The sequence below is a fragment of the Hyperolius riggenbachi genome, chromosome 5 (assembly GCF_040937935.1).
Source record: "Hyperolius riggenbachi isolate aHypRig1 chromosome 5, aHypRig1.pri, whole genome shotgun sequence".
Classification (NCBI taxonomy): Eukaryota; Metazoa; Chordata; class Amphibia; order Anura; family Hyperoliidae; genus Hyperolius; species Hyperolius riggenbachi.
In genome coordinates, this window is record NC_090650.1 from 330,808,898 (window position 1) to 330,823,519 (window position 14,622).

The 14,622-nt window shown below is 48.1% G+C and overlaps 1 protein-coding gene across 1 annotated transcript in view; it reads left to right on the top strand.

Moving 5' to 3' along the window:
* The window catches only part of LOC137517717 (meprin A subunit beta-like), a 67,934-nt gene that overhangs the window by 6,269 nt on the left and 47,043 nt on the right, over nucleotides 1–14,622 (top strand). The window contains exon 4 of the mRNA XM_068234735.1: nucleotides 10,164–10,281. Within this exon, the coding sequence (XP_068090836.1) occupies nucleotides 10,164–10,281 (118 nt within the window). The remainder of the gene's footprint in view (nucleotides 1–10,163; nucleotides 10,282–14,622) is intronic.

Genomic DNA, 14,622 nt, shown 5'->3' on the forward strand with positions numbered 1-14,622 from the left:
AGTACATACACACACATGCAGAGAGTACATATACACACACATGCACAGAGTACATACACACACATGCACAGAGTACATACACACACATGCAGAGAGTACATATACACACACATGCACAGAGTACATACACACACATGCACAGAGTACATACACACACATGCACAGAGTACATACACACACATGCACAGAGTACATACACACACATGCACAGAGTACATACACACACATGCACAGAGTACATACACACACATGCACAGAGTACATACACACACATGCACAGAGTACATACACACACATGCACAGAGTACATATACACACACATGCACAGAGTACATATACACACACATGCACAGAGTACATATACACACACATGCACAGAGTACATATACACACATGCACAGAGTACATACACACACATGCACAGAGTACATACACACACATGCACAGAGTACATACACACACATGCACAGAGTACATACACACACATGCACAGAGTACATACACACACACATGCACAGAGTACATACACACACATGCACAGAGTACATACACCCACATGCACAGAGTACATACACCCACATGCACAGAGTACATACACCCACATGCACAGAGTACATACACACACATGCACAGAGTACATATACACATACATGCACAGAGTACATACACCCACATGCACAGAGTACATACACCCACATGCAGAGAGTACATATACACACACATGCACAGAGTACATACACACACACACACGTGCACAGAGTACATACACACACGTGCACAGAGTACATACACACACGTGCACAGAGTACATACACACACGTGCACAGAGTACATACACACACGTGCACAGAGTACATACACACACGTGCACAGAGTACATACACACACGTGCACAGAGTACATACACACACGTGCACAGAGTACATACACACACGTGCACAGAGTACATACACACACGTGCACAGAGTACATACACACACGTGCACAGAGTACATACACACACGTGCACAGAGTACATACACACACGTGCACAGAGTACATACACACACGTGCACAGAGTACATACACACACGTGCACAGAGTACATACACACACGTGCACAGAGTACATACACACACATGCACAGAGTACATACACACACATGCACAGAGTACATACACACACATGCACAGAGTACATACACACACATGCACACCAAGCTTTTTATCTGAGTATGCTAATCCCTGATCTCCAAACCGATGCAGCCAAAAAGTGCTTGGCTATACTATAGCCTATCACACATTCCCAACCCAAACTAACCCCTGGCGCTCATTTATAGTATAGCTGAGCACCCATTCCTGATTGCCAAACTGACACCGGCGAACATTGTTTGGCTATAATATAGAAGAGGGCTTATTACAGATAAAATCTTTAATGTGCCGCTCTGGAATCCCCATACAACTAGCCTGAGATTGGCAATACAATGGCAGAATGCTGGCACCTAAATTACGCACTCAGTGCCTCCATATCGGCATGCTGCATTGCAGCCTGTGGCAGCACCCTAATAACTGGGCATGTCAGGAGCCCATTTTAAATGACTACTGTAGGGGGGGGGGGGGAACAGACTTACCTGGGGCTTCTAGTGATCACCCGCAGACGTCCTGTGCACGCGCAGCCACTCATCGATGCTCCGGTTCACTTCTGGAATTTCTGACTTTAATGTCGGAAAACCACTGTGCCTGCACGGCCGTGTCCTCACTCTTGCTGACGTCACCAGGAGCGTACTGCGCAGGCACAGACCATACTGGACCTGCACAATACACTCCTGGTGACATCAGTGGGAGTGAGGACATGGCAACGCAGGCGCAGTGGTTTTCCGACTTTAAAGTCAGAAATTCCAGAAGTGAACCGGAGGCGGGGCCGGAGCATCGGTGAGTGGCTGCGCGGGCACAGGATGTCTGCGGGGGACCATTAGAAGCCCTGGGTAAGTTCAACTCCTTTTCCCCCGACCCCCCCCCCCCTACAGTACTCCTGAGCCAAAGATACTTACCTAAAGAAAGGGAAGCCTCTGGATCCTCTGGTCCCTTGTAGCTGAGCCCAGACCCCCGGACGATTGCTGACAAGGGCTAGTTGGTCATCTAATTGGGGTCACAGTCCTCTTTTGTCACCAAGTGCAGCTGTACCTGTGCAGCTAGCAGAATGACTGTGCTGGTAACAAAGAAGAGCACAGCCCCAATGTGCAGGAAGTGGGTCCGCACTCAGCGGCAGGGGACTATTGGACAGCGAGGGAAGCCTCAACAGGTTCCAGAGGCTTCCCTCTCTCTAGGTTAGTATCTTTCTAAACCAGAGCTTCGGCTCAGGTTTACTTTAACTGTTCTGTATATTCATTATTGGATGGTAAAAATGTACAGTATGTGCGTACGAAGTGCATGTAAATGTTACCTACGCACTGCGCACATTGCTTGTGTAATGCACTACACAAATAGCAATACATGTTAAACAAGTAATGTAAGCATTATGTGTATGTATTTTATGCAAACTGTGTAATGCTGGGAATCTCCAAAGTAAGCCTTGATCTATTCAGTACACTGACACTGTGCATAGATTTCAGTGTGTGGGGGGTTGTTGAGTTGGGCTGTCACTAGGTGGGCGAAGCAAGCTATGCTGGCCACTATGGACAGAGTAGTTAGGGCCCTTTTCCACTGGCTGTGATCCAATTCAAAAAGCGGATCGCAGCCATTTTTGTAGTCGCTAGAGCACTGCATGTAAATTGTGGTGCTCATTTTCCACTACAACGCTTCAATCTTGGCTCGGTTTTTGCTGAAATGCGATTGCCGGCCAGCGATTGTTATTCCCGACAATGGTAAAGCGGAACGCGGATAGTGGAAGATGGAGCTTGCAAGATTGCAAGCGCAAATCACCTGCATTTGCTAGTGGAAAAGGGTCCTAAAGGGAACCTAAACTGAGAAGGATATGGATTTTTCCTTTTAAAATAATACCAGTTGCCTGAATCGCCTGCTGATCCTGTGTCTCTAATACTTTTAGCCACAGCCCCTGAACAAGCATGCAGATCAGGTGCTCTGACTGAAGTCAGACTGGATTAGCTGCATGCTTGTCTCAGGTGTGTGATTCAGCCACTACTGCAGCCAAAGAGATCAGCAGGACTACCAGGCAACTGGTATGGTTTAAAAGGAAACATCTATATGCATCTCAGTTTAGGTTCCCTTTAAGTTTGAGTGACGCAGCAGCTGCTGCAGCACCACTGATGATGATATCAGCAGCGAGCAATCATGCTGTCTGAGGTGATGCTGCAGCATTGCTGCTGCTGAATCTTGGCCTCAGTCAGAGACAGAGAGACGCAGACCCAGAGACGGTACACTACAACTTTTTTTTACTTAACCGGAGCTTCCTCCAGTCCCTCGCCGTCATCCCATTGCCTTCCGTTTGTCCACAATCAGATTCGGTAACTGGCTTGTGTGTGCATGGTGGGAGGCATGGTGGTGGGGGTTGAATAAGGATTTGCGCTATGTGTGTGTGCGGGGGGGGGGGGGGGGCGGCACAGAGGGGTGGGGGCGCCACAGGTTTTCTTGCCTGGAGTGACAAAATGGCCAGAAACGCCCCTGAATTAGCTTGATGTCATTGTGTGACAGTCAGAGTGTGTATGAAAAAGATGTGGTCCGCAACAAAGTCTCTCCGCAAAGGACTATAATTTATTCAGGACGTATCCTCACACCAGATAAAAAAGTACATGGGCTGACATGTTTCGGGCCGTTAATCATAGCTCACAAAACACAGCATTTATAATGATTATATGTTGTGTTATTGTATATACAGGGGAAGTGATCACACCTTGTGAGTGGCAGTTTGTATCTGTTATGCTGGTCCCTCCCATGTGAGGGCTGGCACCTGCCACACTTGGGTGTGTCACATATTCCCCTCCTTTTAAATCAAGAGAATGGAGCTGTGTTTTTCATATTTGCTATAGCATTTGGGCCTGGCTGCCTTGGGTCCAGCACTGCTCCACGTAGTGCCGTTGAGCGGTGTTCCAAACTTTCTACTATAGTCAGAGTTTGTGCTGTGATGCAGAACTGCAGGCAGCTGCTATGTGTCTGTGTGTGTGCTGTGCACAGACCAGGCCAGCTGTTGCCTGCAGGCCAGCTATTAGCCTTAGCTAGCTACAGTATAGCTTAGGTTAGGGATTAGGGGATTAGTTATTATTATTAGTACTGTAGTACTGCAGTCAGTGCTAGTAGTTTTTAGAGTAGTAGTAGTACTACTGTGTTAGCTTTCTACAGAACTGTAGTAAGCAGTGCCAGTGTGACAGTTAGAGTGCACTAGTGTCTTCTCCTCAGCTGTCTTACTGTCACTCGTCACTTGGCACGTAGCACTTGGCACGTGTCACTTGGCAGTGGCACGTGTAACGTGGCACTTGGCAAGTGCCACGTGCCAAGTGCCACGTCCGGCATGCTCCTGGCACACGTTACACCTGCTGCTGCTGCATTGCCCTGCTCCTGCTGCCTGTGCTGCTCACACCGCCAGGGTGCCACAGGTCACTGCTGCTGTGCTGATACCACCTATATTTAACCCAAAACACAATTGCTGTGTAATTTTTTGGAGGTGTCTTGGCTGACAACTGTCATGTCCCAGTTGTTGGACTTTGGACACAATGTGGGCAGCACGACCGCTGTCTGGAACCTAGGCCTGATGTTAACTGACAGCCTTTTGGGGGGGGGGGGGGATTTTAAGTCCCCACATTATCAATTAGTGTTCCCCTTTAAAAAATAATGATGCTACATGCCTCATTTACCCTAAAAAAACGTTTTAATGCAATTTAAATGCCACTTCCGAGTTTTCTATCAAGATATCCGAATTTGTCCGGATATCCCGGAAAATGGGGTTGGATATCCGATCCGGGTCGGATACCAAAATGGTCAAATCCGGATATCTGGGTATCCGGATCCGGGTCAATCCGGATTTTGAAAAGGGGTATCCGTGCACCCCTGCTTTCATCCAGTCCTACAGGTCAGCACAGCGGCAGTGAGTGTCAGAGCATTCCTCTTCCCTCATCTGGTCTTTCCAGAGCTACCGCTAAAGCCACTAGGTGTCACTGTCCTCTATGGTCTCTGCTTCGGAGGCCTTCCTTCCTTCTCCACCAGGCTCTCCTCCTGTGCTCCACTGGATGTGTCCTTTCATCTAGACCAGGGGTCCCCAAACGTTTTGGGTTGAGGGTCAGGTCAACATACTTCAGACTGCTGGGGGGCCGGAGTATACATAAAATGATGTAGAAGTCTTTGCGGGCCAGACAGTAAAGCATACCCATTTGACAACCTGCAGTCCAATTGGACAGCAGTGTCACCTGATGTGGAATTTAATTGGAAACAGCGAATTACTGCTTTCTGGCTTCCATGTGGATTGGTGGTGCCAGCACTGCTATTCTATATGCGGACCACCAATGTTTAAAGGTGTAGCTGACCACATGTATAAGTAATACATTTTGTGTGTGGGGTGCCGGTAAAAAAGCCTCAGGGGGCCACATTCGGCCCGCGGGCCTTAGTTTGAGGACCACTGATCTAGACCTACAGGTCAGCGTGGTGGCAGCGAGCTTACCTCTTCCCCAATCGGGTCTCTGCCGAGCACCCGCTGCAGCCACTAGGTGTCACTGTCCTCTCTGGTCTCTGCCTTGGAGGAGCTTAGACTAATTCCTTCCCCCTCCTCCACCAGGTTCCCCTTTCTGTGCTCCCCTGGTTGTGTCTTTTCATCCAGACCTACAGATCAGCCCAGCAGCAAAGACAGAGCTTACCTCTCCCTTCATTGTGTCTCTCCGCTGTCCCCTCTGCAGCCACTAGGTGTCACTATCCTCTCTACTCTCTGTCTCCCTGGAGAATATGAAACCAGAGAGAGAAGCACTCAAATGACTGGATAAAGCGTGCAGTGGAAAGCTCCTGTGTACCAACGGGACAGTTTTGAAGCTCTAGCAAATGATATCTGGCACCACTTGAATAAAACATCCACTTTATTTAAATAAAGTTAAAATAACAAATGGAGGCAACAATACGTTGTTGCAGTGTGGCTATTGTCCCCCGTTTCGGGTCCTCACCCTTGTTCACGTCACACAGCCTGTTGCCACAACTGCACCCTGACACATACAGAATATACAGGAGTTAGCCACAAAACAACCAATCAGTAGAACCGAAAATAATGGATGGACTTGATGGAGAACTGCGGCGTGTGAATAGGAGGGGGAAGAAAAGCGTCTCACCAGTAGAGATGAGACCTTCGCGGAAAGTTCGGTTCCGCAATTCACTTCAATGGGGAGGCGAACTTTAAAATTTATAAACATTTTTACTGGCTGAAATCTTGATGGAAAGCATGTTTCAAGACATCTAACTCCACCCTCCTCCCTCCACCCCCTTCCCTCCACCCTCCACCCTCCTCCCTCCTCCCTGCTCCCTCCACCCTCCTCCCTCCACCCTCCTCCCTCCACCCTCCTTTCTCCACCCTCCTCCCTCTTCCCTCCACCCTCCTCCCTCCTCCCTCCATCCTCCAACCTCCTCCCTCTACCCTTCTCCCTCATCAACACAAAAGACAAGGCCATGTCTGGCCACATATCTGTAAGCAGTGGCTGCATGGTGTAATGGTTAAGGGCTCTGCCTCTGACACAGGAGACCAGGGTTCGAGTCTTGGCTCTGTCTGCTCAGTAAGCCAGCACCTATTCAGTAGGAGACCTTAGGCAAGTCTTCCTAACACTGCTATCTTGTCTAATTTTTCTCTTGACAACTTTTGAACACAAAAGACAAGGCCATGTCTGGCTACATATCTGTAAGCAGTGGCTGCATGGCAGGGGCGCCTCTAGCCAGTTTGTCACTCCAGGCGAGAAAACCTATGGCGCCTCCCCCAACCCCCCCCTCCCCCATGAAAATAATCGTAATGCGGCAGTGTTTCACCAGCAAATACACGTACTGCGGAAGTGTTTCACCAGAAAATAATCGTATTGCAGCAGCGTTTCACCAGAATATAATCGCAATGCGGCAATGTTTCACCAGAAAAATAATCATAATGCGGCAGCGTTTCATCAGAAATGACACGTATTGCAGCAGTGTTTCAACAGAAAATACACATAGGCAGGGCTCCACTTTCATGAGGCAAAAAGGGGGACAGAAGGAGGCACAGTGGGATTGAATAAGGCACACAGAGCGACATAAGAAGGGTCAGAAGAAGTCACAAAGGAGTACAGAAGGAGGCACAAAGGGGACAAAAGAAGGCACAATGGGCAACAAAAGGAGGCACAATGGGGGACAGAATGAGACACAAAGGAGGAAAGAAGGAGGCACAGGAGGACGGAAGGAGGTACACAAAGGGGCAGTGGGCGGTACAAGGGGACAGAAGAAGGCATGAGGGCCAGAAGGAGGCACAACAAATGACATGAGGGCCAGAAGGAGGCACAGGGGGACTTAAGGAGGCACACAGGGGGACAGGAGGCACAATAGGGGACAGATTGAGGCACAAAGGGGGACAGATTGAGGCACAGGAGGAAAGAAAGACACAGGGGGGCTAAAGGAGGCACACAGGGGAAAGGAGGAGGCACGATGGGTGACAGAAAAAAGCACAAGGGGCAGAAGGAGGCACAGGGAAACAGTAGGAGGCACAAAGGGAAACAGAAGCATGCACAATGGGGAACAGAAGGAGCTACAAAAGGGTGACAGAAGAAGGCAGAGGGGGATGTAAGGAGGCACGGGGAGACAGGAGGCAGAGGGGGACAGACAGAGCCACAGGGAGACAGAATAAGGCACAAAGGGGCACAGAAGGAGGCACAGGGGGACAGAGGAAGACGCAGGGGACAGAGGAGGCACATGGTGACAGAAGGAGGCACATGAGTACAGAAGGAGGCAGAGTGGGACTGAAGGAGGAACAGGGGGGCATAGATAGCACAAGGGAACAAAGAAAGGCACAAGGGGACATAAGGAGGCACAGGGGGGCAGAAGGAGGCACAGGTGGACAGAAGGAGGCACAGGTGGACAGAAGGAGGCACAGGTGGCACAGGGGGACTGAAAGAGGCACATGGAGGCAAAAAGGGAGACAGGAGGCATAAAAAGAGACAGGACAAACAGGGGGTCAAACATGGCACAAGGGACTGAAGGAGGCACAAAAGGGACAGAAGGAGGCACAAAGGGGGGGGGGAGGATGTACAAGGCACAGAGGAACACAGTGGCAGCTGCCAGCAACTTACGCTAAGCAGATGCAGCAGAAACAAGTAATAGAACACCCGTGGAGGTGGGTCTTTGTCAGGGGGCGTGGCTTCATACAGGGGGCGTAGCTTAATCCAGCAACATGGCGCCCCCAGGACCAATGGCACTCCAGGCAATGGCCTGTACTGCCTATGCCTAGAGGCGCCCCTGCTGCATGGTGTAATGGTTAAGGGCTCTGCCTCTGACACAGGAGACCAGGGTTCGAATCTTGTCTCTGTCTGTTCACTAAGTCAGCACCTATTCAGTAGGAGACCTTAGGCAAGTCTTCCTAACACTGCTACTGCCTATAGAGTGTGCCCTAGTGGCTGCAGCTCTGGTGCTTTGAGTCTGCCAGGAGAAAAGTGTGATATAAATGTTATTTGTCTTGTCTAATTTTTCTCTTGCATTGAGCATAAATGGTACATGCTAGGCTACTTTCAGCTACTTTCAGCTACTTTCAGCTATGTTAGTGGCTATGGCTATGTTAGCTACCTACCATACACTGAGACCTTGGTTCAAATCCCAGTCACGGTATGTAAGCTGGTTTTTGAAATACTGGAACTGATTAGGTAGAAGGGTAGAAGGGCAGATGGGTAGGAGGGTGGAGGATGCAAGAGGCTAATTAAAATTTCCTTAGCAGAGTGTGTAGCAGCTATCCATTAATTAGTATAGGCAGATAAGTGAGTCAAATGGCTCAAGGACCTTGACTTGTATAAGGGGGGGGGGGGGAGTTCCAGGCGTGAGTGCAGTTTGATTGGCAACAATGTGCCTGCTGACTGTGATGTAGAGGGTCAAAGTTTTGCTCAATAGAGCATTATGGGGTGAATCGAACTTCCGGGAAAGTTCGCCATTGGTAGGCAAACGCGAACCACCGAAGTTCGCCGGCGAACCGTTTGGGACATCTCTACTCACCAGACAGCAGAGTGGGAAGCAGATGTCAGAGCAATGTAAGCTGCATAGTAAACATAACATCAAGGCAAAAAAAGACATTTCTTTGTTAGACTTATTTTTTTTTCCATGGTTATGAAGGAAGCTAAGGATGATCAAATATTAAGGCAACCACCATAGGCAGAGGAGGTACACCAGTAAGGGGACTTGGGCAGTACAGGCCACAATATTGACCTTGTATGAGGAGTCTAAAAAGACCCGTAAAACCTAAATGATATGGGGCCAACGGATACAAGGGATTCTGAAAGTGACCATGCCACATGCAGCCCTCATGCCATCAGCTTAAAGGAATACTATTGATCCTCATATTTTTTTCAATTGACAGGAATTGTTTGGGAAGTGCTGCTAAGTACTGGTGTATACATTTTAGTAGCAACTTCATTGTTTACTGTTACCAAAATACTTTCAAACTTTACTGACGCCAAAACTGACTGCTGACTGAACCATGAGGAGAGGGGAAATTCCCCTCATACTTGATCAGTTAACTCTATGTGTAACTCTGAGTGTGACAGAGAGAAAGCTGCAGCTTCTGTGTCCTGTGTTTCTAACTGAGGTGTCTGAAGAGAGCAGAGGAAATGTAACTAATTGTCACAGCTTTTCATACTGTTTTTGCTTTCAGTTTGATATTCTCTTTCTGTAGTCTGATATGCAACTCTGGCTGTGCATTGAAGCAGACACCCCTTCTGCAATTGATTTTTCCCAATATAGCTAAATCCTACCCAATTACAGCTTTTGCCTCTGATATTTAACATGAAAAGTAGGAAAATGTTTACACAGCTACTTAGACATTATTTGCACACTGTCATGTTAGAACACTTGGGTATCGATAGTATTCCTTTAACATGACTTATTTTAATTTTAAGGAATCAAAGAGGGATGAGCACAAATTCTACTCAAAAAGAGTACAACAGTATAACACCTTGATTAGCATAATTTTAATAAAGTGTAATGGGTTAAGTAGCATATAATCTTACAGTTATTCTATTTTTTTCCTGATGTCTCTCTTTACAGGAATAAATGCTAAAGGTGTAATCCTGAAAGCATTTGAGCGCTTTAGACTAAAGACATGCATTGATTTTAAACCCTGGAGTGGTGAAACAAATTATGTTTCTGTGTTTAATGGCCTTGGGTAAGTGATCCTAAACTTTCTATATTTTCTATATTTCTTTCAAACTTTCTATATTTCTTTCAAATTTTACTTCACAAGTAGGTGTAAACACTTGTGAGAACTACCTAAATTCATGACACTGTCAAAACACATAAAATGTTAACTGAATGCATATTTGGCTTAGAAAGAATATTTAATCAACAAATGTATAATGTTCACTGCACACTTTATCAAGTTAATAGCCTGATAAGCAGGGCCGGATTTACAACTCAGGAGCCTGTAGGCACAGGTGTTCTGGCGCCCTATGCTCCGCCCCTGAACACAGGCCACACCCCCAAGTAAAAATATTCTGAGCTCTAATCCTTATGTCACTAACATTGTTTAGAATTTTACACTCTAATCATTGTGTCATGTCACTAAGGATGATTAGAGTCTAGAGTGTAAGATTCTAAGAACAGTTAGTGACATGATGCAGGGATTCAAATTCAGAATATTTTTTTAAGGATAAGGATTGGTTTCCACTAGGAGCCACGGCCAAATCCGAGTCAGCTCCGCTCCCATTGTGCTGCAAATATGCAGCCTGAATCACTAAGCCGTGCCATGGCAATAGGGTTTCAGGTGCATGCTGCAGCATGCTATCCAGATTCGCATAGTTGTGCAATCTGGACAACAATGGCATTGAGAAGATAGCGTTACGCTGCCCCTCTCACCTGTGGGGAAATTCTGCAGATTTGTGCCGAATTTGGCACCAATGGAAATGGGCCCTTAGGGCCCGTTCACACTTGCAATCGCAGTTTTGCGGGAGTAATTTTCCTGCGATTCGCGCGGAAAAATCACTGGACACTGCGGCGGTTTTGGGACGATCGCGATTAGCGTGCTGTGCACGCTAATCACGATCGCTAATCGCGGAACGCTCGTCGCCGGCAAACCGCTGCATGCAGCGCGGTTGCGGTTATCGCTACCCGCAACTGCGGCAGTGAGAACACTGCCACTCGCTACATTGTGTACCGGTTTTTGCAGAACCGCTAGCGGTTTGCCATGAGCGGGAATCGCGAGATTCCCACTCAGGTGAGAACGGACCCTCATGGTGTAAGCGCTTGAGATCAGCGATGTGAGATAGAGGACAGAGCAGTGAAGTAGAAGGAGCACGGAGCAGTGAAGTTGAGGACGAGGAGCACAGAGCAGGGAAGCTGGTGGATGAGGAGCACAGAGCAGAGCAGTGAAGGATGAGGCGGACAGAGCAGTGAAGGATGAGGCAGACAGAGCAGTGAAGGATGATGACAGAGCAGTGAAGGATGATGACAGAGCAGTGAAGGATGATGACAGAGCAGTGAAGGATGATGACAGAGCAGTGAAGGATGATGAGGACAGAGCAGTGAAAGATGAGGACAGTTCAGTGAAGCTGGCAGATGAGGAGGACATAGAAGTGAAGGATGAGAAAGACAAAGGTGAAGGACGATGAGGAGGACAGATCAGTGAAGGATGAGGAGGACAGATCAGTGAAGGATGAGGAGGACAGATCAGTGAAGGATGAGGAGGACAGATCAGTGAAGGATGAGGAGGACAGATCAGTGAAGGATGAGGAGGACAGATCAGTGAAGGATGAGGAGGACAGATCAGTGAAGGATGAGGAGGACAGATCAGTGAAGGATGAGGAGGACAGATCAGTGAAGGATGAGGAGGACAGATCAGTGAAGGATGAGGAGGACAGATCAGTGAAGGATGAGGAGGACAGATCAGTGAAGGATGAGGAGGACAGATCAGTGAAGGATGAGGAGGACAGATCAGTGAAGGATGAGGAGGACAGATCAGTGAAGGATGAGGAGGACAGATCAGTGAAGGATGAGGAGGACAGATCAGTGAAGGATGAGGAGGACAGATCAGTGAAGGATGAGGAGGACAAATCAGTGAAGGATGAGGAGGACAAATCAGTGAAGGAGGAGGACAGATCAGTGAAGGATGAGGAGGACAGATCAGTGAAGGATGAGGAGGACAGATCAGTGAAGGATGAGGAGGACAGAGAAGTGAAGGATGAGGAGGACAGAGAAGCGTAGGATGAGGAAGACAGAGAAGCGTAGGATGAGGACAGATCAGTGAAAGATGAGGAGGACAGAGCAGTGAAGCTGGCAGATGAAGAGGAGAGGGCAATGAAGCAGGAAGATCAAGAGGACAGAGCAGTGAAGCTGGTGGATGAAGAGGACAGAGCAATGAAGCAGAAAGATGAGGAGGCCAGAGCAATGAAGCAGGAGGATGAGGGCACAACAGTGAAGGAGTATGAGGAGGACAGACCAGTGAAGCAAGAGGATGAGGAAGACAAAACAGTGTAGCAGGAGGACAGAGCAGTGAAAGGATGATGATGAGGAAAGAGAGGTGAATCAGGAGGATGAAGGAAATGAGGAAAGAGCAGTGAAGGATGAGGATGATGGGAATGAAGGACAGAGCAGCGAAGTAGGACAATGAGCAGGGATCACCTTGTTGTGGCTGTGAGGGTTGTACTCCGACATCCAGAGGGAAAGCAGTAGTTTAGCCAGCTGTTTGGTGACCTCTCTGTTAGGAATGCAGCTGGGTTAGGGGCTGCCCCCCTCCTTGCACTGATTGAGGATCTCGGCGAACAGGTCTGGTCACTCCAGCAGCACATGCAGGGCCAGCGTGTATCACGCGGTCTGCCGGTGTTAATGTTTCTCTTCTGGATGGGGCTGTGAGGAGTGTTTCCCTGCAAACATAGAGTTAACGGAGGATAAGTCCAGTTGCCATCACTGTAGGGGGCAAGCCTGTCGGCAGGGGGGTGCTTTGTCCTGGGCTGGTGTCTAGGCGGCCTTCTGTTTGCTGCAATAGAATAGCAGCTGGAAGCTGCTAATGAATCTCCCGCACCGCCAGAACAGCTACTACTTCCTGGTCTTCTTCTTCTTCTCCTTCCGCCCTGGCTTCTCTAAACAGCGCACACCCGAGAGGGGTGGCGGCAGAAGCTGAGCGGAGTGGCGGCTTCTAGTTATTACAGGGAAGGGAGAGAAGAGGGGAGTGAGCCGCCTGTCCCACATAAGGCGCCTTTAGGCACATCCCTAGTGTGCCTTATGATAAATCCAGCCCTGCTGATAAGCCCAGAAACTGATAACCCCAGAAACGGATATTAAATGGGGTTATAATAGCAGTTTGTGGTGATGATGACCTGGTTTTTTAGTAAGATTTAGTGGGGGCTTGCATCCAACAGAACTCTAGACTCTCTACAGGCCTTAGGAAACTGCCTAGGTTTGCCTTGTAGATGATTCAGCTCTGCATAAGCTGCACACCTTTTGGACCAAAGGAGATGGAATCAAATATCCATTAAAGAGAATCTGTGTGAAAAAAATGCCACTGGGGGGTACTCACATCGAGAAGGGGAAGCCTCTGGATCCTATCAAGGCTTCCCCCGTCCTCCTTTGTCCCACGGTGGTCTTGCAATGCCTCTCCAAATGGTGGTCATGTAAATATTTACCTTCCCAAGTTCCCATCTCCAGCGCAGGCGCAGTAGCGGCTCTCGGCACGAAAATAGACGGAATTCTGAAGCCAGCCTAGCTCTCTCTCTCTCTCTCTCTCTCTCTCTCTCTCTCTCTCTCTCTCTCTCTCTCTCTCTCTCTCTCTCTCTCTCTCTCTCTCATGAATGTAAGCTGGCTTTTGAAATCCTACAATTCCTTAAGCAAGCTCATTTTTCTCTTGGATATATCACAATGGTACCTCCTAGGCTGGCTTCAGTATGTAGCGTTGTAGAGTGTTGTGTTGGTGGTATAATGGTTAGGATAGCAGCCTACAGAGCTGTAGGCCTGGGTTCGATTCCTGGCCAATGTATGTGAGTTGGCTTTTGACAGCCTACAGATCCCTAAGCAAGCTCATTTTTCTCTTGGATAAATCATAATGGTACATGCTAGGCTGGCTTCAGCATGTAGTGTTGGTGGTGGTATAGTGGTGAGGAGAGCTGCCTACCAAGCTCTAGACCTGGGTTCGATTCCCGGCCAATGTATGTAAACTGGCTTTTGAAATCCTACAATTACCTGAAAGACAAGACACTCCTCCAGAGGAGGAGGAGGAGGGAAGGAGGGAGGAAATAAGGAAGTCTGTCGAGCAGGAATTCTTCTTATTCTGCAGAAATCAGTTCAGATGGAAAAAAAAATTACATTCCGTAAAATTGCTCGGAATTTCATATTTTTTCCGCGGAAATTCCGCCATAGTGATCTAGCAATTCTGTTCCGTCACAACGGAACGGAATCACCAAATTCTGGCCGGAATCACGGAATTCTTAATTCCGCGGAATCCAGCGACCATCCCTATTCCAGATATTCCTGATACAGTCTATCAAATTTATGTATAATTACTAAAAAAAAAAAAGAC